The following is a 23087-nucleotide window of genomic DNA, read 5'->3' as shown; positions in this document are numbered from 1 at the left end:
AATGGGGAAAAAGCTCCGATACGTCGCACGACGTCATGTGACATTGCGAGTTTGACATGTCTGCTATAGCTAAACAAAACAAAACACATATGAATGAAATAATCATATATACTGACTTATCTATGCGCCCTTCGTTCCTTTCTCTTGTTTGTGTGTACTTTTTATTAGAAAAACCCGTGAGTTAGGAGCTTGGGGTTTTTGTAAAGCATTATTTATTTAGATCATTATACAAAAGTAAGTGAAACCACAAGTGTAACCGTACAATCTTGTTTCCTCATCCAAAAGAATAAGCAGCTTTATGGATGAAATTGCAAAGAAATCCAAACTGTCCCTTTATTAAAGTTCCATATACTATTATCTGTTCTGTGTAGTTTTCTCTTTGATCAAAGAAAAATAAGCAAAAAAAATATAGATGTACCCTGTGTAGCTAGAGGCTCCCAAACAGAATCCCACGCATTGAGTTTAAAGGGTTTTTCAACTATCATTGGATTTCTCTAAATAATGAGAAAAGTATAGGCCTGGCATTGTTTCCAGTACTGGTAAGTCCTTGACTTGAGACCACAACTGAGCTCAAAATTTCCACTGTTGAGCAAGACAGTTGTTGAGTCAGTTTTCGCCACACTTTATGACTTTTCTTGACACAGCTGTTAAGTGAATCGAAGCAGGTGTTAAGTTAGTAACATGTTTGTTAAATGAATCTGGCTTCCTCATTGACTTTGCCTGTCAGAAAGTCACATAAGAGGATCAGATGACCTCAGAACATTGCAACCATCATAAATACATGCCAGTTGCCAAGCATCTGAATTCTGATCACATGAGCGTGGGGTTGCAACCTAAGTGTGAAAAAGGGTCGTAAATCACTTTTTGTCAGTGTGTTGTTAACTTCAAACGGTCACTAAATAAATGGTTGTAAGTTGAGAACTCCCTGTACTATTTCTCTGGATTCTCTCCTCCAACTTCTAATAAAATCTAAAGGAATGACGCAATTTATTTATTTATTTATTTATTTATTTATTTATTACATTTATATGCTGCCATCTTGCTATCCAAAGTGGCAAAGATGGTTAGATAGCAGTGAAAGAGCAAAACAAACCCCACAAAAGACAGCGTAGCTATGATTTCCTGAAGCACATGAAATACATTAAAACACGGAGAAGATGATTAACTATCATACCAGCAGTTATATTAGTTTATTTCCAACTCAGTTAGTGAGAGAGCAATAAAAGGTAAACTAAAAAAGAGAAGATTCAGCACCACTGCCTGGGCACTGGACATTCCTCTACAGCAAATACCAGTAATAAGTGTAGTGATGCTTCATGTGTGCACCAAGGGAACATAATTAATCTGATTTATTATGGTCTCCAACTTTGTTACTTGGTTCAATTCTCTAGCTTTAACTAAAAGCTGAATATAAATAACAATTTATTGCAGAAGCCACGCAATGATCACTGAAAGCTATAGAAATGACTGGAGAGATTTTGTAAATGCTCAAAACTGCTCGAAATAATTCCTAGAAGTTGAAAATCATTTAGTATGTTTTAGCTGCAGCATGATAATATTCACTAAATTGTGTTCACATTAGAACCAAGAAAGGGAAAAAAAACTGGAAACGTAATCCAGAATGGTTTGGAGGACCAAAGGTGATGACACAATATTCATAATTTTATCTATCTATCTATCTATCTATCTATCTATCTATCTATCTATCTATCTATCTATCTATCTATCTATCTATCTATCCCTCCATCCCTCCCCCTCTTGGGGTACATAAATTTTTCAGCTGCATGTGAAAATGGCGGGATGAGTGTGGGGATTAATGAAGAATAGGTCAGATGTTCACGTAACACATAGAACTTGAGGTCTCCTGAATATCTAACAGAAATGAATGGGGCTTTATAAGTTTACAGACTATCTAACATTAATTAACAAAATGTTATTATGGCATTGTTTTTTTTATTATTCTTTACCCTGAATATTTATAATTCTGTCAAACAATGGGCTATATGTATATATCTGTATGTGAGCACATGCACACTCTCAGAGAAATATGCTTAAAATTAAAAGAAAATCTTTCTTGAACCTGATAATGTAGTTCATATTAGACATAAACATCATGCTGCAGTGTGTTAGCCTTTAATATGCCAAAGGGACTCCTTTTTTTTCTCCAAAAGCAACAATCAAGGATGTATGCCTTTAGCAACAATCTAAGAAAGATTTTTAATACCATAAAATTAAGGAAGAATTTCTAACCTCAGGACAAGGAGTTAAGATTTGGTGACTCACACTACCTTCTAAATTGGACTTAACTTTGTGTATATTTAGATTCATGTGTTGCTTACTGCACAAATTCTGGACAGCAAAATGCATTTTATAGCTTAAATTTTACTGATATTACCACTACTTACTAAGTTATTAATAGCAATAATCAATACATCGTGATTGTTACTAAATTGTAGGAAAATATAACTTTAGTACAATATTTGTTTAAAGAATGCAGTTTTAAAAGCTTAATCCTAGCATTGACCCAGCTAATAGGAATAGTGTCTAGATTAGAAAATCAAAGCTAAGCCACAAGGCCCCTCTCAAAACCCAATGAAAATACAGGTTGTCCTTGCTTAGCAACCCTCATTCAGCAACTGCTGGAAGTCACAATGGGGCTGAGTGAGGAAATTTATAGTTGGTCCTCAAAGTTGCAGTCGTCACAGCATGCCTTCAGTCATGTGATCATCATTCAAACGTTTAGCAACCACTACATAATTACAATGGTCACCGGTGAACCACAGTCCTGTGAGGGTTATTTGTGACCTTTATGGCTGGCTTCTGAGAAGTAAAGTCAATAGGGAAGTCATCGGCCATCAGGAGTCACAATCACATGACGTCGCACTTAAGGACTGCAACTGGAATGGCTGTTTGTAAGCTGGCACAGTCATGTGATTTTTACTTCACAATCGCATTGCATAGTGACAAAGTTCCTGGTCTCAATTACAGCTGGCCGAGGACTACCTGTAAATTTGGTTCAAAGGCCTCAACATCTAAGATCTACAGGCATTCTTACCTTCCAGGAAATTAAAGAAGCCAAAAATTGCTTCGTTAAGGGCCAGTTTTAACAAGACTTTTTAAGTGAGAAAACGTTAAGGGTGGCTTGACAGACTCTAGCCATGATTTGAAGTCTAGAAGAATTTGACGACATATTGCAGAACCTAAAGGAATCTCTAAAAAACTTGGGTAGTGTTACTGTGAAGGTTCTCAGAACTTTATAACAGGACTGTAAATCATGAAACTTGCAGGCTCGTTATCTTGACTTTTAAGTAAATTTAGGGCCACTGCTGACGAATCATAAAATTGCACTGGCAGTTTTATAGGTCCAAGCAGAAGCATCTTTCATCTGTTTCTTCTGTGACAAAAAATGATCGTTAAGGTAACACCCAGATATTTGACATCTTTTTGTTTGATGAAGTACTGCTGCGGCTGATAAACTCCCAACTACGGCAACATTTTGCTTGTTGCTTGGTGATCGGCACTAACAGTTTTAGAGTAGCTAAAGGCCACTTCTTCCTTACTATAAACACATGGGAGGCTCTTGAAGGCTCTATCTTGGGCTTGTCAGTGTGATAGAAATCATACCTGCAATACAGGTAGTCCTCGATTTACAACAGTTCCACTTAGCGACCGTTCAGTTACAATGGCACTGAAAAAGTGACTTATGACCATTTTTCACACTTACAACTGTTGCAGCACCCACATGGCCCTGTGATCAAAATTATATGCTTGGCAACTGACCCATATTTATGACAGCTGCAATGTCTTGGGGTCATCTGATCCCCTTTTTTAACCTTCAATTATGTCAATGGGGAAGCCACGTTCGCTTGGTATTCAGAGTTATAAACTTAACTGCAGTGATTCACCTGACACCTAATCATAATCATAATCATAACAGTAAAGTTGGAAGGGACCTTGGAGGTCATCTAGTCCAACCCCCTGCTCAGGCAGGAAACCCTACCCCATTTCAGAAAAATGGCTGTCCAGTCTCTTCCCTTTCGTTCGCTTAGTATTCAGTTATAAACTTAACAACTGCAGTGATTCACCTGATACCTAATCATAATCATAACAGTAAAGTTGGAAGGGACCTTGGAGGTCATCTAGTCGAACCCCCTGCTCAGGCAGGAAACCCTATACCATTTCAGACAAATGGCTGTCCAGTCTCTTCCCTTTCTTCCCTGCGGCAAGAAAGGTCGTAAAATGGGGCAGAAATTTTGGGCTTAATTGTGATCGCACATTGAGGACCACCTGTATTGGCTGACAAAGGAATGGAAATTCACATCATTGGAAGAAATGGTTTTCTCAATGAAGCTGGTGAATCTAGAAATCTGCACAGATATAGGTCCAACGGAGGATTGCGTTCTGGCGTATATTATACAATGCTTTTTTTTTTCCCCAACAGACTATTTTGAGTAAGGTCAGTGATAAGTCATGTGATTAACCCTAACCAGGTGGATATGTCCTAGAAAAGGAATCAGCATTCTATCCATCAGTGTCCCTCAAAAGATTACAAATTTCCAGTTATTCAGTTCCACAACAAACAAAGCCACACTGTTCACTCGACATTTTTACTGCAGTGGCTTACTGAAATGAGGATGCAATCAAGCACAACATCTAAAGAGGACAGGAAGGAAAAAAAGAGGAGCCGAAACGCTAATTGCTTCTCAAGCAACACCCAAGGACAGCAAACAAGAATTCATTCCTTTTACAAAGCTGAATAACTCAGAACCAGTCGAAAGTATTTTTGGTTTGCTTATTTTGACGTAGGGTCACAAAACCCGGCAATAAACGGCCTTCAAGTCTCTAAACTAGAAAGGCATAATCTAGACAATATTAGAAATTAAAGGCCAGCGATAGAAAGTTGACCTTTCTACAACCTCTTCGTGGCCTCAGCTTCGTGGTCTCAACAGCCTTGTATGCATTCCTGTATTTTGGAGAACAAGAAAAGATAAAATAAAATAAAACTAAAATCACGGATGTCTGTAGGATTCAGGGTGGCTCAGTTCCTTTCCCCATTGTCTCGTACACCAGATTTAAAGAAAGCTGCCCTCATTTTTTAAAAAATCGGTTACCTTTGATGTCTGACGCAGCTACGTTGTAAACCTCTTTTCAGAGCTGAATATTTCAGTTTGCCTTTAACTAGGTATGGAATTCGAATATTTTCCAAATATTGTTGAATTGCAAATCCCATCGTCTCTCTCTCAAGGGGGCCCTGCTGCTAGGGTTTGTAGGATTTGAGAGTTCACTCCATCACTAATCCACCGTTTCGTAGTTTAGATGCCACCAGTTTTAAGAATCAAAAGTAAAAAACCCCACACGAACGGTCTATCCTAGACAGAGAAACTAGATTTGAACTTGGTGATAGGATTCTCAGTTCAGGGAGACATAAATCCGATAGACATCCAGGATCTCAGCTCATCCTTCATTGCGACTTACACTACGACACCTTTCAAGTGATGTTTAAGGTGTCAAAAGAGATTGCTGACAGGAAAACAACATATAGGTTAGGTCCAAGCGAACCACGAAAGCAAAACCGGCACTTCAAAATTTTATAATGGCATTGCCTCTAATGCATAAAGAAATCTCATATCGCAAAAAGACAACAAAAAACCTCTTTGAACCCTTTTGTGTCTGCTGCATGATTACTGCCCCAATTAGAACAGAAAAGTGCAATTCGAAAACAACAAAGTTAAAAAAAAAGGCCAGGAAACAAAAGCAGTCTTTTGAACCGGATAAATATTCTAGCCAATACGCTTTTCATTTGTACATTGAGACGAAGCAGACAAATCAGAGCTACCATTTGGGTTGAGGGGTGGGGGTCCTATCTCTGGGGAGCCCTATCCTTGCTGTGGACCTTTTCTTCTGCACTACCTTCTTGTGGAAGGATGATTCAGTTGAGATATGAGTTCATCTATCAGTGTTTTATAAAGCAGGACACAAGAGGATTATGCAGGAGCCCTGCAAATGTCTTGAGAAAGGGGTGCATTATTTCATGTAGTAGTAACAGTAGCAGCAGCAGCATCAAGGTCAGTAAAGGTAGCTTCTAGGGCAGGGGTGTCAAACTCAATTTCATTGAGGGCCGCATCAGCATTGCGGTTGCCCTCAGGGGGCCGGGTGTTTGTGGCCAGGGTGGGCGTGGCCTACTGGGTGGGCATGGCCAGAGTGCGTATGGCCTACTGGGTGGGCGTGGCCAGCTCTACATCATTTGCATCAAGGGTGCCTATGGGGGCCTGGGCAGGAGTGGGACAGATCTGAGGGTCTCTGGCAGAAGGAGAGTCTCTGGGCCAGGGCCAAGGCAGTGGGGGCTGTTCCCTCACTGTTTCCAGGATGGCTTCGTGGGCCACATGAAACCACTTTGCGGGCCAGATCCGGCCCCCGGGCCTTGTGTTTGACATGTCTGTTCTAGGGGACTGAACCATAATTCCCTGAACGATAAGACTTATTCAGAATCTTTGAGGCTTATCACAGACCTTGGCACCCCTTGTCTGAAGAAACTTTGTGGTCGAGGTGGAGCCCTTGAAAAGACACTAAGTATCAGAGCTTCACCCAGGAAATGGTAACCGAAATGGTGAACAGAGTTCACTCAAGACCTCTTCCAGCTCCCCGGGAACTGGCAGTGGAAGAGCTGGGATAAATGTCCTTAATTGCAGGCATAAGAATTCCTAGTAATTCAGCAGATAGTGCTGAAACAAGAAATTCAACCTGCTATATATAACATCCCCTGGCTGTTAAATTTTAGGTCTCTTTCACCTGTCCTACAAAGGCAATGGACTTCTTGCTGCTTGTTTATTGACCATGGATGTGGAAGGGACCTCGGCAGTCTTTCAATAAAGGTTGTTTCTTATCTATGGCTCTTAGTAGCTTCAGCCTCTCACCAGGAAACCATGAATTCCTCTGTCTGCCTCAGCGAGCTCTCGATAACTTCTCTACTGTTCGGTATGGTGCCATCCTTTTTTAATTTGGGGGTCGGAGCACAAGCTGGAGATGTGCAAGGGCTCTCCTAGTCACAGTTGCCTTGTGTATCTTTCAAAACACGCACACATAGAACTGATAGAAACATAAATCTGATATAGATCGATCGGTCTGATATAGACAGATCAAAGGCAGATACACAGTTAGTCATCTAAATGTTAATTATTTCATGGAAGGCTTCCCAATTTTAAAGTCTAGAACATTTGTGCCAGAATTGGAAGGGAAAAGTAACAGCTGCAGTATAGTAGTAACTAAGGCCTGTGAAGATGATGGCAGAACACACCTCACTCATCATTATTCACACTTTTTTCTTCAGAGGACAAAGTCCCAGTATTGAATGCTTGACATAAAAGTATTCTACAATTCCTGCTATTCTGTACTTCTCCCCCTTATATTCTCAATGGGCAGCCTGCAACAGGCTATGCATGTAAATATGTGGTATGTGCCTAGGGAACCAACATCTAATTCCAGCCTTTTCAAGTAAATGAATAATTGTTCAACTGGCAATACTTGGAATTCTGCATAATTTATACTGTCTTATATTGTATCAGAGGACAATCAAGTTGCTGAGTACTGTATCTTACTCTCACTTTGTGAAGCTCAGGTACAATGTTATGGGTTTTATTCTGTGCATACTAATATTTTCAGAGAAGAATAATGAAAGGATTACATAATTACTCCCTTCTTCTAATTTCTCTGAGATATTTCCTTTCCAATTTTAATTAACCTGTTTGAACATTAACTATGGTAGCTTCAACATCTGTTTTTATGTATTGCCCTGTTAACCGCCCTGAGTCTCTTGAGAGAAGGGCGGTATATAAATTAAAATTAAAATAATAATAATAATAATAATAATAATAATAATAATAATAATAATAATAATAATAACAACAACAAGTAAGCTTCAAAATCCATCATGTGAGGTTATACATGGCTTGGTTTTAAAAAAATAATCAATATTAAGTATAGTTTGTCAGGCTTTGAGTAGTGAACAAGAGGTAGCTAATCTAAGCCAGCGGTGAATGTTTTCATATTCTTTCTCATGATGCTCTCCATGAACAAGGATTGGACTTCACACAAGTCCAATCTCCCCAAGAGTTTATTTATTTATTTAGGAAATGTATATGGCTGTCTACTCGCTCACAGTGACTCCAGGTGACTTACAAGCAATAAGAACACAATATAAAAAATAAAAAAAACCAATAACCCCTTACACACCACCAGCGACAACAAACAGTCAAAAGAGGCATTTAGGATGCTGAGCTTGTCGATCAGGTCGGCAGTTTGGCGAGTCGAATCCCAAGTGCCGCGTAACAGAGTGAGCGCCTGTTACTCGTCCCAGCTTCTGCCAACCTAGCAGTTCGAAAGCACGTAAAAAAGCAAGTAGAAAATAGGGACCACTACGGTGGGAAGGTAACAGCGTTCCGTGCGCCTTTGGCGTCTAGTCATGCCGGCCACATGACCACGGAAACGTCCTCAGACAAACGCTGGCTCTTCGGCTTTGAAACAGAGATGAGCACTGGCCCCTAGAGTTGGAAACGACTAGCACGCATGTGCGGGGGAACCTTTACCTTTATCCCACTCTTGGGTACCCAGGGCCGCTGGAAAAACCAAGTCTTTAGGGCCTTATGAAAGAATGTCAAAGTGGGGGCAAGTCTAATTTCTGAAGGGATGATGTTCCAAATGCAGGGAGCCACCATGGAGAAGGCTGGGTCCCGCTAGATATACCTACTCTGATGTCGGGGTGGATGTGACTGGAAAGAGATGGTCCCTCAGATAACCTGGTCCCAAGCCATGAAGGGTATTAAAGGTGGCAACCAGCATCTTGAATTGCACCTGGAGTCAAACTGGCAACCAATGCAGCTCCCGCAGGAGAAGTAACACAGGTATATACCTAGGTCTGCACACAACTGTGCAGGCCACTGCATTTTGATCAATTGGAACTTCCAGATACTTTTTTCAATCTTGAGTTTTGAGGTAAGTTGCCTACAACTCCCATTATCCCCAGTTAGTACTGTGAGACTGGCAGAAATGAATTTCAACACATCAAAAAGGTAACATGTTGTAGAAGCCTGATTTAGCATGCTATATCATTTGGTACAATAACTCTCTGGGCTTGTGGGTTTATAGATAAATAAAACTTGTCCCTAGGCCAAATGCATCATTTAAGATTTTAGAATATTATTCCCCACAGATTTCTAATGTTAACAGAATTGGGGGGAAATGCACATATTAATTGCAAAATTGTCACTTAAAGCCACATACATGAAAGCTAACGAAACACAGCATTATAAATTGACAGTGATATATGCTTTATCTTGCATTGTCAAAATTCTCAATATCAGTAACCGCCAGGTTTTTTTTACAAGCAAGCATTATAATGAAATGATCTTTTTTAAAAATCCTTTTGCCCCAGTAACCAGGGAATTACTCCCTTGGGAACAACAAAAATTAGTTTCTTCCACTTGTTCTTATGTAATGAAAATGAGTGACTAATAAGTGATCCAAGGATATTGATATTTAGCACTATCAATTTATGTCTTGATAAGCAGTTGATCTGCTAGCAGAATCAAACTAATTAAAATGTCTCATTAGAAAGAATCAAAGAAAGTCCAATTAGATTAAATAAAGTTTTTTTTCCCTCTCCAAGTAAAGATTGATTACTGGTAACATTATGTTAGTAGAGTAAGCAGCACTATTTTTTATCAAATTGTAATAGTTTAAATTCTCTTAAACTCAGAAGACAATAATTCAAATAAGAATTATTCCAAGGGAATTGATTTATTTTCCTTTCCTTTTCTCTTTTATTAGAACTAGTAGAACTAGATGAATTACTCATCTAGAATAATTATTTTTGTGTCATACCCGTGCCCAACTGTAAACCATTTTATCCTTCGATGGACTCTCCTCAAATTATATTTTAACATTTTCAACCATGAAGGTGAATTCTTTTCTCCTGTTAGAGAAGAATCATTCATATTTTCAATGTATTTGCAGAAAGGAACGTTCAAGTGTCATTTTAACTTCGCTAATTTGCAAGGCAGCACAAGCAACACAAAGCAAAAGCAAATACATGAACCCACTTTTTTTCATTTACCATTGTGGATATAATGTGGCTTATTCAACAAGCCATGTGAAAATATCCTGGTTTAGCACTATATGTGAATGCAGCATGAAGAAAGCAATAGACTCCCAGTGTTAAGGGTTTAAATTTGTTAAGAATGCTGAGTGGCTGATTGTGTTAAACAAAGAGGTAAGCAGAAAAAGAAGGGAAATATAACATTTTGAGAAGATAATGCGATTACAGTGCTAAAAGAGACTAAAAGTATTATGTACATGAGGGGGGGAATTCTCCCTTTTATTTTTTTTAACTCCCTTCTTATAGATTACAAATTTGAAATAAAGAAAAATGGATTATTAAAGGGAGTGAAAGTTATACAAGGGAGGAGAGAATTATTGAATCACACCAGAAAAATATATTTGCATATAACAGAAAAAATTCATAGAAGAAAATACTATTCTATCAGCCAGAAGAATGTTGAAAAGGTAAAGGTTCCCCCGCACATGCGTGCTAGTCGTTTCCAACTCTAGGGGCCGGTGCTCATCTCCATTTCAAAGCCAAAGAGCCAGCGCTTGTCCGAGGACGTCTCCGTGGTCATGTGGCCGGCATGACTAGACGCCAAAGGCGCACGGAGTGCTGTTACCTTCCCACCGTAGTGGTCCCTATTTTTCTACTTGCATTTTTACATGCTTTCGAACTGCTAGGTTGGCAGAAGCTGGGACGAGTAACAGGCGCTCACTCTGTTACGCAGCACTCGGGATTCGACCCACCAAACTGCCGATCTTCTGATCGACATGCTCAGCGTCCTAACCCACTGAGCCACCGTGTCCCTGTAGAAGAATGTTACATGTCTATAAAATGGAGTTATATTGAAGTTTCCATAATGGAAGATCAAATAAACAAGGAACTTTGTGGAAAGCCAGACCTTTTTGGCTGAAAATGGAAAGAGCTAAAATGCTTGTTTTTAGGCTGGATAATTTAAAATGCGTTGAATAAGAGGACCAAGGGATTATGTTTAAGAGAGAGGAGGGATAACAGCTTTGACTGTAGCTGCTGTAATGAAGGTCATTACCTTTTTTTTCCTTTTAATGGTTTTGTTTCCTGCAATACTTTTTCCTTTTCCTTCCTTCTTTTCTATATTTATTTTTCTTTTATTCGAGTAAAAATTCTCAATAAAGATTTTTTTTAAAAAGTTTGAGAGAATATTGCTAAAAACAATATTCCATAATACCAAGAAATACGTAACTGCTCTTTTTTTTCTTTTAAACAAAAGTCTTAAAAGTTTGCTTATTTCTACACTGGCTTACACACTAGCAGGTTTACATATCTCGGCATTCAAAGAAAAGAAGATGTTGCTGTGATTACATAACAAAATGGGCTTACACTGGCAATTTCCCAACCCAGCTGAACAAAGAGAAAGCACAGGATGGTACCAAGTCATCTTGTGCAATCAAGAACTTAAAAAGCTAGCAACTCCCAATCCTTCTTCCTATACTTCTGAACATCATTATTTGCTTTACTTTTCAGTGCATGATAGTACAATTAATTAAAACAACTGCTATCACAGAGACAGGAAAGCCAGAATTAATGTAGTCACATATTTATATAGTCACATATTTATATCTTGTTATTCTCTTGAGGAGCTTAAAGCAATTCGCACAGCACACAGCACTACTTTGTCCAATTTCCCACACTTGTGAGGCAGATTGATCTGAGTGATAACTATTGGCTGAAAGTCACTTGATAGGTTTCTATAGCTGAGGTGGATTTGAACCCCAGTCCTAGCTCCCCGCCCAACAGCACCATGCATTATTCAAGTCTATCCACAATTCACAGTTACAATATATTCTGGGCAATGAAGAAGGGAAAGGAAACGAAGAGATGGAGAATATCATGGATTGTTGAAGAGCTTTCGCTTGCAACTGAATGGAGGTAATCCTTGACTTACGACCGGTCACTTAATGACCATTTGAAGTTATGACAGACTCTTCCCAACAGGGGACTTACAACCCAGTTTCAAATTTCCTATGTTGCCCTCCCCCCCGAGGCCATGTGGTTGCATTATGGGCACTCAGCAACCAGCCCTCCTTTACGGCTGTTTGCAGCAGTGGTGTCACCATATATGACCATGGTTTATGATGTTTTTGCCAGAAATTGGTGTTTACTTCCAGTTTTTGCCAAAAACTGGCCCGTAGCAAACAATGGATTTGCTTAATAACCATGCCACTTGCTGAATGACCATGCCATTCACTTTATAATTGTTGCATTCACTTAATGACACTCGCAAAATAGATTATAAAAACTGGCTCGAACACAAACTTAGATATGTCACATTAAGACAGCTTTCACGGCAGGCGGAGTAGGTTTATGTGTACTTGCACACATGCTAATAATTTTTTTCAGGTAGATAAGTTGACTCAGCCTTCCATCCTTCCAAGGTCGGTAAACTGAGGACCCAGATTGTTGGGGTTAATATAACCGCTTAGAGAGGGCTATAAAGCACTATGAAGCGGTATATAAGTCTAAGGGCTAGTACTAACTGCTAAGGAATGAGGTTAGAAAGCAGGAGTCTGTAAGTTTCACAAAGTCAGCTGGGTGACCTTGAGCCAGTCACTTTCTCTCAAGCCTTAGGAAGGAGACAATGACAAACCACTTTTGAAAAATTGGGCCAAGAAAACTTCAGAGACTTGTCTATCCATGCAGTCTCTGAGAATTAGACATGATTAAGATGGAGTAATTTTTTATATGTATATACAGCTACATGATATTAGTCATGATGAATCATATAAATTGCTAAAATAAAACTTATTTGATTATTTGTCCTATTTATAACACTACAAGTGGCAAGCTAAAATATCCTTTGCCACATATTTAATTGAGCAGCTTTAAAAAAAAAGCTATTGTTTCTCAGTTTCCACCTTTGATATATACTAAGAGTCTAATTATGTTAGGCAATATTAAAAGAGGATTGCCTTCCATGCCAACTCTGTCACTCATCCTGGTTTCTTCACAAACAAACCATGAGTTAGTTTAGTTCCCCACTTAGGCATGAAAGCCAGCTGGATGACCTTGGGCCAGTCCCTCTCTCTCAGTTCAACTCACCTCACGGCCGTTGTTGTTGAGGGAAAAATAGGAGGAGGAAGGAGTGATAGATGTGTTTCTTGCTTTGAGTTGTTTATAAAAAATAATAATAAAGGCAGGATATAATAAATACCAGTGCATAACTACAAAAATGTTACCTTTGAAGCTTGTCGAAGCCACCGCAAGTACTCAGTGAAAGTGTCAAAGCAGATGTAGTAACTCTGACTTTGAGGTCCAGATGAGCTAAATGCTAAACAGTGCTGGTGCTTTTTAACTTCTTCAACCTGCAGGGGGATGGAGGGAAATAGATATACTTTAGAAAAACATAATTTCTAAGTCAGAAGTTAAACCTCTAAAATATTAACTAACTATAAAATACAGTTAAGAGGGGGAAAAATCCCGCAAGCATAAAAAGGCTGTCGACGTAACAGAAGAAATGTATACATTTAATAATAGAATATGAAGTTGCAAAATTAAGCTCCTTTCATTGGACCAAAACAACCCAAAAGTCAGATCGTATATCTGAGATTAAGCTTCAAGTGGTACAATGGGCCATAATTTTAAATACATGATACACAGGGTTTCGTTGCTAATTGAACAGTTTTAGGAAAATTCTCAACAATCCATTTTACTTCCAGACCTTTTTCATTAACAAATTGTCACAGAAATGACACTTTTGTTTTTCCTGTTCATTGCATACACCAGGGATACCTAACACCCCCCCCCAAACTGGTACCAATACGTGGCCTGCTGGGAACCGGGCTATGCAAGCGGAGGGCAAGTGAGCAAAGCTTCATCTGTGCACACGTGGGATTTAGACTGCAAAAGGAACCATCCTGCTCTGGTCCATGGAAGTCATTTTTTTTCTTCTGAAGCTGGAAGAAAGGTTGGGGGCCATTGGCATGCACTATCTTTGGATAAATGCAGAGGATGTACAAAGCTAAAGTTCAAGTATATAGCAGTATGTAATCTATACTACTGATGCAGAGGAGAACATAAGAATCAGATGGTATCTTCAAAGTTACATAAAAATGTCTCTCCCAATCTCTACTTTTGACTCTGGAGAATTTTGCATATCACATTGCACCTTCTCTCTTTGCTAATAAACAATCAATTCCCTTATGATAAGGTTTACCGAAGTCTAAAAATGTTCTATGAAAATCAGGTGTGCACTAGAATAACAATATAACGGGCTTTTTTTTTAACCAAATAGATTATATTCGTGTTTCCAAGGATGAATGAAGAGTTCAAATGAATTCTGCTTTTCATGCCTATCTGGTCCAATGTTCTCTTTCCTAGGTCACCCACAAGTAAGGTATTAGGACTTGCTCAGCAAAGAACACATTTGCTTCTAAATCCTTAAATAGTATATAGCAGTGGTGGCGAACCTATGGTACACTTGCCAGAGGCGGCACTCAGAGCCCTCTCTGTGGGCATGTGCGCTGTCGCCCCAGCCCCACCTCCCCGTGGCCCCCTCACCAGCAGCCCCCCCAAGAGAGCAGCGCAGCCAAGGACATGACAGCTGGGCAGAAGGGACAAGACTCTGCCCTTGCACTCCATCACACGCAGATGACGTGGTCACCATGGCGCCACTGGGCCATCTGGGTGATCTACTGCGGTGGGCTGTGGAGGCGGTGGGTGGCGGTGTAGGCGGGCAGGGGCGGGGTGGGAGGCGGGGGCAGTGGGGGGACCAGGACGGAGCAGTTTTTGGGCACTCGGTCTTTAAAAGGTTCGCCATCACTGGAATATAGTTATCAGGGTTGGTAGCAACAACTTGAGTAAGTTTTGCAAAGAAGCAGTGTAAATTTGTAATACAATTCCTGGAGAAAAGTAGCCACTCTTTTGACATGCTAGATCAACTTTCCACATCTTGATACTCTCCAACATCCATGATGAAGTAGAATATGGGAGGATTTAGCATTCAACATGTTTGGAAAATACGACAGAAAATGCTAATTGTATGCTGAATACATGCAATTTTTTGAATGCCTAATAGGATACAAAGACAATTTCAAAGATGTAAACCTGTGCCTTTTGGAAAATGCACCCTTTTGCACAGGGAATAACACAACTGCCAGTTTGCTGAATGCAATCCGTACAGTATTCTGCCAGAAAATAAGACTGAATTATTGGTCAACATGTGATTGTGTCTCAAGCAAGTAAACCCTTTCTATAGCAAATGCACTGAGGAACATGGCTGTGTAATCATCACAAGGACTCACTGGACAGCATTAATGAAATCACCAATAACTTACAATGCAACTTTTCTTCCCATGCCTGTAATGCTGAGTTACTGTACAGCGAGCACAGTTTACAGTATCAGGGAACTCTGGTCACCTTGTGGCTTCAATGATAATAATAAGCAAGAGCGAACCACAATGTTGACCACTGAACTCCACATGGTTGATATGGGATTCTGCTTCTAGATGCTAATAAAGCTGGATATATTTAAAAGGCAACATTATTCCATGCCCTCAGAACATTCTTTATGTTCTACAACTTATGTCAGAATCTCACAGCCTAGCCCAGGGGTGTCAAACTCAATTTCACTGAGGGCCGCATCAGCATTGCGGTTGCCCTCCGCCGGGTGGGTATGGCCTGGGTGGGTGTGGCCTAGTGGGTGGGCATGGCTAGAGTGCGTATGGCCTACTGGGTGGGCATGGCCAGCTCTACATCGTTCGCATTAAGGGTGCCTATGGGGGCCTGGGCAGGAGTGGGACAGATCTGAGGGTCTCTGGCAGGAGGAGGGTCTCTGGGCCAGGGCCAAGGCAGTGGGGGCCGTTCCCTCACTGTTTCCAGGATGGCTTCGCGGGCCGCATGAAACCACTTCGCGGGCCGGATCTGGCCCCTGGGCCTTGTGTTTGACATGTCTGGCCTAGACAGACGGATTAGGTCAACAGAGTGTGATTCAAATGGAGTTATATATGTCTAAGTGTCAAATTGTTTTCAGCATTGAAATGATTTCTTGTCTCGCAACAAGAAACTTTCAGATTTGTTGGCTCCACTAGAAATACATTGCGGGCATTTGAGCTTATGCCTATGTCTCTATGAATAGTCACTGATTAAAAGCCCAGATCAGGATTTTTTGATTGAGGAATGGTATGCTATCTATGTTCCCAACTTATTCTCCAAGTGTAATGGAAAATCAGTCACTGTCCTCAAGAGCAAACAGTTTGTAAAAAAAAATGATATGCAAAACAAACCCTTTACAAATAAATACAAAATGAATATGCCATCTAAAAGCAATAATTGCACATCATTTGACCAAATAAAGAAGGATGCTATAGTGAAACTGAAAACTTCATTGGGACATATCCTATTGTACAAAGATTTGTATAGTTCCTTATATCAATTCCATTGCCTGAGGCAGCTTCTTGATTTTAAATTTCCTATTACAGATTCTAGGTTTAATTATTTTGCATACTGGAAGCTACACACGCACACACGCACATGCACACACAAACGCACATATGCACACACACACACACACACACACACACAGAGAGAGAGAGAGAGAAAGAGAGAGAGAGAGAGAGAGAGAGAACTAATAATGAGGTTTTTGACATGTTATCTTTTTCTATACAATTGTTCTTTGAGCAAAAATTACAAATACAGATGAACAATTATTCTTAAGATTACAAATGTGCTCATAATTACTCCCAAACATGATGGGTTTTATTTATTAATACTGCTCTTGCATTTTTCCCCCTTGGTTTTTTTTATTCCTCATTACGCTATTTTTAAAACATGTGATTTTGATGATGTATTACCGGTATTCATTTTAATTTTACTAAATGTATACACATACAAAAACACACACATGCCCATGCAAAACAAACATACTGAAATGGTTAACTTGCCTTTCCACCAATTAAGGGGAGCACGTGCATTTTTCCAGTCTGGCTTTCTTTCACTGATGAGACTATTAGGCACGTCCCGCAAAGGATAACTTGGCGTCTTGTCCATCTGTTGACCGGCAAATGCATTTTCCCTTTTCTAACATTGTACATTCCTGAGAGTTGAATCCGTTCAGAGTTGCCAGTGCTGTTGGGCTTTCCTGGAATGGAAACAGCAAGTAAATTTATCAGTCAGGGTGCTTTTCCAATTATTCTTCAACGTGCTCTAGATAGCACAACAAAATGAAGACTGCATCCCCAAAGATAGATGCAAAGACGAGCGTAACTCCAAATACATGGAAAATTCCTGTCCTGCCAATTGCTTTTTTAAATTTTTAGCTCCAGGAATATTTTAGGGGTAATAATCTTTATATATAAATAACTACATGGATATAAAAGTCTTTGGACAAATTTGATTTCCAGGGAGAGTAGCTTAAATTACATCAGAAGCATGAAAAACATATCAAAAACGCAGGGCAAAAGTCAAAGTCAAAGTCCCCTTTTACTAGAACTCTGTCATCCCAACACAAGGTTGAGTTGATCACTTGACAGAGGTTCTAAAAAACAGAAAAGGTTTAATTAGATATCACAGTCACATCGGGGTGAATATCTAAAGTTTCGACAGCAACAAAAAGACCCTCAAGATTAAACTATTAGTAGAAAGGCTTCTGAAGAAAGAACTTACCGAGTACAAATTACAGTGCTCAAAAGGAGGCTCTGGAAAAACACAACCTGCTTCACCTCCAAACTCTAAAGCAAGAGTAGGCAACCTTGGCTCTTTTATGACTCATGGACTTCAACAATGGCTGGCTCAGGAATTCTGGGAGTTGAAGTCCAGGAGTCATAAAAGAGCCAAGGTTGCCTACCCCTAAAGCACTAAAATAATTTAATTATGATGGGACAACTCTACCTTATATATTAGAGCGGCAAGATTTTCCCATGAAGGATGCAGTATACATCTGTGCGACCTGAAGACTTGGCTATCTGAACTTGCCGGCCTGGACTGAGGGACTGGGATTTTAGATTTTAAATTTTAAATTTTACATTTTAGAACGTGTTTTATTGTTTAGGGCTACTTGGTTTAATTTATTTTAATTTTTGTATATTATGTGTTGTATATAGTGTTTTAATTGCCCTGTACACCGCTCCGAGTCCTTCGGGAGAGGGGCGGTATATAAATCATCATCATCACAATAATAATAATAATAATAATAATAATAATAATAATAATAATAATAACAACAACAACAACAACAACAACAATAATAATAATAATAACAATAATAATAATAATAATAATTCCTTTACACAATTTCATCACTAAGAAGGTGAAAGGTGAAAAATGTGAGAATGCTACACAGCATTCTTGCTGCAGAACCAGGGAAGAAATGTTGATTAACGAGGTGAAGCAAGCTCTGCCAAGATTTTCCTGGATGAGCAATTTTCACTCATTGTTTGTTCTGGCCTTCATTTCACTCTTGCCATGCTGTGCCTATGGCTGATCCACAAAACTACAGAGTCCAATATTTCACCAACATCTTGCCTGTACTAGCTGGATGTCTGCATTACAGAAATGGCATTTCAGTTAACTCAGCCATGGTCAAGATGTGCCTAATAAACAACAAAGATACTCTCTGACCCCAACTCAGTCAAAACTGTTTTAAAATTTTACAAACAGAATCCTTATATTCTATCAGACTTAATAAAATAGAATGTAATATACAACATAGTAAAAGTGGGAATACTAGCAGCACTATTTACTGTAGTGGACTAATCCTATGGTAATATACTAACTTAAGCTGGAATGGCCAAAAGATACTGCCTAAGTTAGAAAAGCCAAACTGGGCCCTGTCGTGGTACGAAATCCAGTGTTTCAAGGATTTAATTTTTAAAATGTATTTAAAACAAGCAATGCAAAGAATGATTCCATCTGGTTTTTCTGCTTCCGCTTAATGTTACAAAATTATGCCATCATGAAACAAAACCAATTGGTTTTCAACACAAAGTCTACTTGGGATTGTAAAATATACCCCAAAGTATACCCAGGATCCTGGGAGCTGGCTAGTATATCAATATTTTTCTTATTTATTAAAATAAGGGTCAAGGAATAGATAGATTATTGAGCATATCTAATAAAAGAAACATACTTTTGCTACACAAAAACATTTTTAAAACTATGCACATCAAAATCTGTACATCTCACCTACGGATCCTGGGGAAGAGATGAGATACATCAAGGTGCAATGACAAAACATCAACAAATCTGGGTATAAAAACATGGGGAGGGGTTGGAATCCAATACATAGAAAGGCTGGCCTCCTCTCTCTCTCTCTCTCTCTCTTTTTTTTTGGCAACCCAAGCTTCTCGTTACAACCACTTTTTTGTATAAATCATGGTAGCATTTTACCTGTAAGTCTGTGGTGTTTTTTTTTTAAAAAAAACACATTCTCTCTATCACTATGGCTACTTCATTTCCCCCCCCCCCCAGCATACGATTAGTTTGCAGAGACACGATTTGTTTTGGTAACATTCAGTGAAATGCCCACTCCCAAACTGTTGCTACTTAAAGCACAAAACACAATGCAATTCGGGTCAACCCTGTCAACTACCACAGTGTGTTGAACAACTGTAGTGATTAATTTTCAGGACCCATCCTGCAGTATTTGCCAATATACAAATGCTACACGTTTGACATTTGTTTATCTCATTTTTGGATTTGCAGGATAATTTCATCAAGTATTTAAAGTTGCTATATCACAACAGGTGAAGTATCTTTATTCCTCTTGCCTCTAAGATGCAAGACTACTTCTTCCAGACTTTTATGTACCTAGAAACAGGTAACCTGTAAAGAGAGGGTGATTGCCATACTTTATCCTATGCCCACAAAACTTATACAGTATCTACCCAAGTCTCTCCCTCTAAAAAAAGTAGGAAAACAAGAATTGCTCTAGTGTATTGAAATTAATCAATATGTTTACCCACAGGACACTCAAGTAATTAAACAAGAATGGCTCGAATCCCAAAATAAAATTGTTGTGAAAAGACACAAAGGTGAGAGATTTTAAATATAATTAGTTTTGAAAGTCAAATCTTTGAAGAAGTAAACTTTTGTTGGTGTCCTGTAATTATGAAGAAGGGCTGAGGAGGAGACTGGCAATTACGTACCAGAGAAGAATTTAAGATTTCAAGGAGTCTGAGAAGACAGAAGTAAAATAAATACATCCCTGAGTCTTCGGAGAAGGGCGGGATATAAATGGAATTAAAAAAAAATTATAACCTGTTCTCATCTAACAGAACCACCTGTATTCAACTTAAACATTACTGCATAACTGTCAATTTAAACATTGCTTTTAGGCAAAGGATATGTATAAACTAGCTTGAGTACATTTACTACTTTGTACTTAAGAGTTATTTAATTGATAGATACCTCAAGGGTTTGTCTAATATGCATAGCCATTTCTGTGCCTTTGTAGAATCTGTCAATCAATTACTATTTGAATACTGTAAGTTTATGTTTCATGAGCATATTGAAATTATAAAGTATAACTGGTCTTTAAAAAAAAAAGAAAACACTAAATAATTGGTATGATCTTTCTATCTTGCTTCCAAGATTATGTTGCTAAAAACAGGACAGTCTCTGGCCAGATCAAGCAACTTAGTTAAATTCTCATACCTACATCAACCATATCAGATTGCACCTTCTCTCTTAAAAAAAAACATGTTAAAAGACATAAAATTACCGCCGGTCAGGACAGCAAGTACCTTGGATTGGCTATAACCATTTCTTTCCAAACCGTAAAGGAGAATATTTATATTAGTACTAGCACCGATGTTACCTAGTTTGACTAATAAAACATCTGCAAGAAAACAAGAAAGTTCAGAGAGCACTAAGATCCCCTCCTTTCTAACCCTGCCCCATGCCCAGCCTTTTCATCTAGAACAGAGGTCCTCAACCTTTTGGGCACCAGGGACTGGTTCCGTGGAGAGAGGCTTTTCCACGGACTGGAGAGTGTGTGGTTTTGTGTGTTGCCTGCATCTCACGGATGGGGCTTTGCTTGTTTATGCGGCCCAGTTGCTGGCATCCATGGACCAGGGGGTGGGGACCCCTGATCTAGAAACATAAGGCAAACATAAAATTATGTCTGTATAGGGACGCGGTGGCTCAGTGGGTTAGGACGCTGAGCTTGTCGATCAGAAGGTCGGCAGTTTGACGGGTTGAATCCCGAGTGCTGCGTAACAGAGTGAGCGCCTGTTACTCATCCCAGCTTCTGCCAACCTAGCAGTTTGAAAGCACGTAAAAATGCAAGTAGAAAAATAGGGACCACTACGGTGGGAAGGTAACAGCGTTCCGTGCGCCTTTGGCGTCTAGTCATGCCGGCCACATGACCACGGAGACGTCTTCGGACAAACGCTGGCTCTTTAGCTTTGAAACGGAGATGAGCACCGGCCCCTAGAGTCGGAAACGACTAGCACGCATGTGCGGGGGAACCTTTACTTTTTCAACATTCTTCTGGCTGATAGAATAGTATTTTCTTCTATGAATTTTTTCTGTTATATGCAAATATATTTTTCTGGTGTGATTCAATAATTCTCTCCTCCCTTGTATAACTTTCACTCCCTTTAATAATCCATTTTTCTTTATTTCAAATTTGTAATCTATAAGAAGGGAGTAAAAAAAATAAAAGGGAGAATTCCCCCCCCCTCATGTACATAATACTTTTAGTCTCTTTTAGCACTGTAATCGCATTATCTTCTCAAAATGTTATATTTCCCTTCTTTTTCTACTTACCTCTTTGTTTAACACAATCAGCCACTCAGCATTCTTAACAAATTTAAACCCTTAACACTGGGAGTCTATTGCTTTCTTCGTGCTGCATTCACATATAGTGCTAAACCAGGATATTTTCACATGGCTTGTTGAACAAGCCACATTATATGTGCGGGGGAACCTTTACCTTTATCTTTTAATCTACTCTCAGGCATGAAATACAATGTCTTCATTCCTCATACCTTCAAAAAAGATGACTGGGTAGGTCTACCAAGACAGGAACTGTTGAGGATTAACTAAAACTAAGGATAAAGTCTTCTGATTTTCAAAGCTATACAGGAAAAGATTGCGGTGACCAAAGGACATGCCTCTGCTAGAATCATGTTTTATTTTAAAAAGGGTGGAGAACCTGTGGCCTTCCAGATGTTGCTGAGGGATGCTGAGAATTCTGGTTTGGCACCATTTAGAGGGCTAGAAGATTTCCCCATATCTATTTTAAAAGAAATGGCAAGTTACTTCCTTTTATGTATATCAGGGAATGCCTGCCAAAAACTAGAAGTGGCATTAGCGTTTCATCAGTTTCAATGGTTAAACTGAATTTCTTGCTCTTCCCCCCCCCCAAACAAATAAAATCAGTATTCTATAAAGTTAGCCCTGTGCTGTAGCTGCCAAAAAAGCCAACGCAGTTCTAGGCTGCATGAGGAGAGGAATAGCATCAAGATCATGGGAAATAATAATAATAATAATAATAATAATAATAATAATAATAATAATAATAATAATAATAATAATAATAATAATAATAATAATAATATAAAGTTGGGAGGGACCTTGGAGGTCATCTAGTCCAACCCCCTGCTCAGGCAGGAAACCCTATACCATTGTTTTATACTGTATTCTTTTATACTGCAGTGTCCCATGTCCCTTCCAGCCTTAATGATTCTACGATTCTAAAACAGCAGAAACCGTAGAATTAAGTAGGATAACAAGAGTTCTGCTAGTACTATCGGTCTGCATAAATTTTCAACCTTTGATATTAAGAGTTGATGTCCTGAATCAGTGATTCTCCCAAGAATGGTTCGTGTCGATTCACCACGATCTGCCTCCCCACTAAACATCTGCCAGGGAAAATCACAGCCATGCCTCCTCATCTCAACAATCAGTTGTCCAGTTTTGGATGCATGTGGGAAAGGAAGATGGGGGGCTGGGCAATGGCTCTGTCAGCTACAACTTAATGACTGGACATTCCATGTTCGCCAACAGGTGGCTT

The 23087-nt window shown here is 39.3% G+C and overlaps 1 protein-coding gene across 1 annotated transcript in view; it reads right to left on the bottom strand.

Annotated features, from left to right (window-relative positions):
• PHLPP1 (PH domain and leucine rich repeat protein phosphatase 1) overlaps positions 1-23087 on the bottom strand; it is a 159280-nt gene that overhangs the window by 61753 nt on the left and 74440 nt on the right. Inside the window, exons 2-3 of the mRNA XM_083358092.1 lie at positions 17014-17210; positions 13312-13437 (exon numbers count right to left, since the gene is read on the bottom strand). Of these exons, the coding sequence (XP_083214218.1) occupies positions 13312-13437; positions 17014-17210 (323 nt within the window). The remainder of the gene's footprint in view (positions 1-13311; positions 13438-17013; positions 17211-23087) is intronic.

This window comes from Vipera ursinii (assembly GCF_947247035.1).
Source record: "Vipera ursinii genome assembly, chromosome: 3".
Lineage (NCBI taxonomy): Eukaryota > Metazoa > Chordata > Lepidosauria > Squamata > Viperidae > Vipera > Vipera ursinii.
The sequence above is the reverse complement of the archived record's forward strand: the minus strand, read 5'-3'. Positions and strand labels throughout refer to the sequence as shown.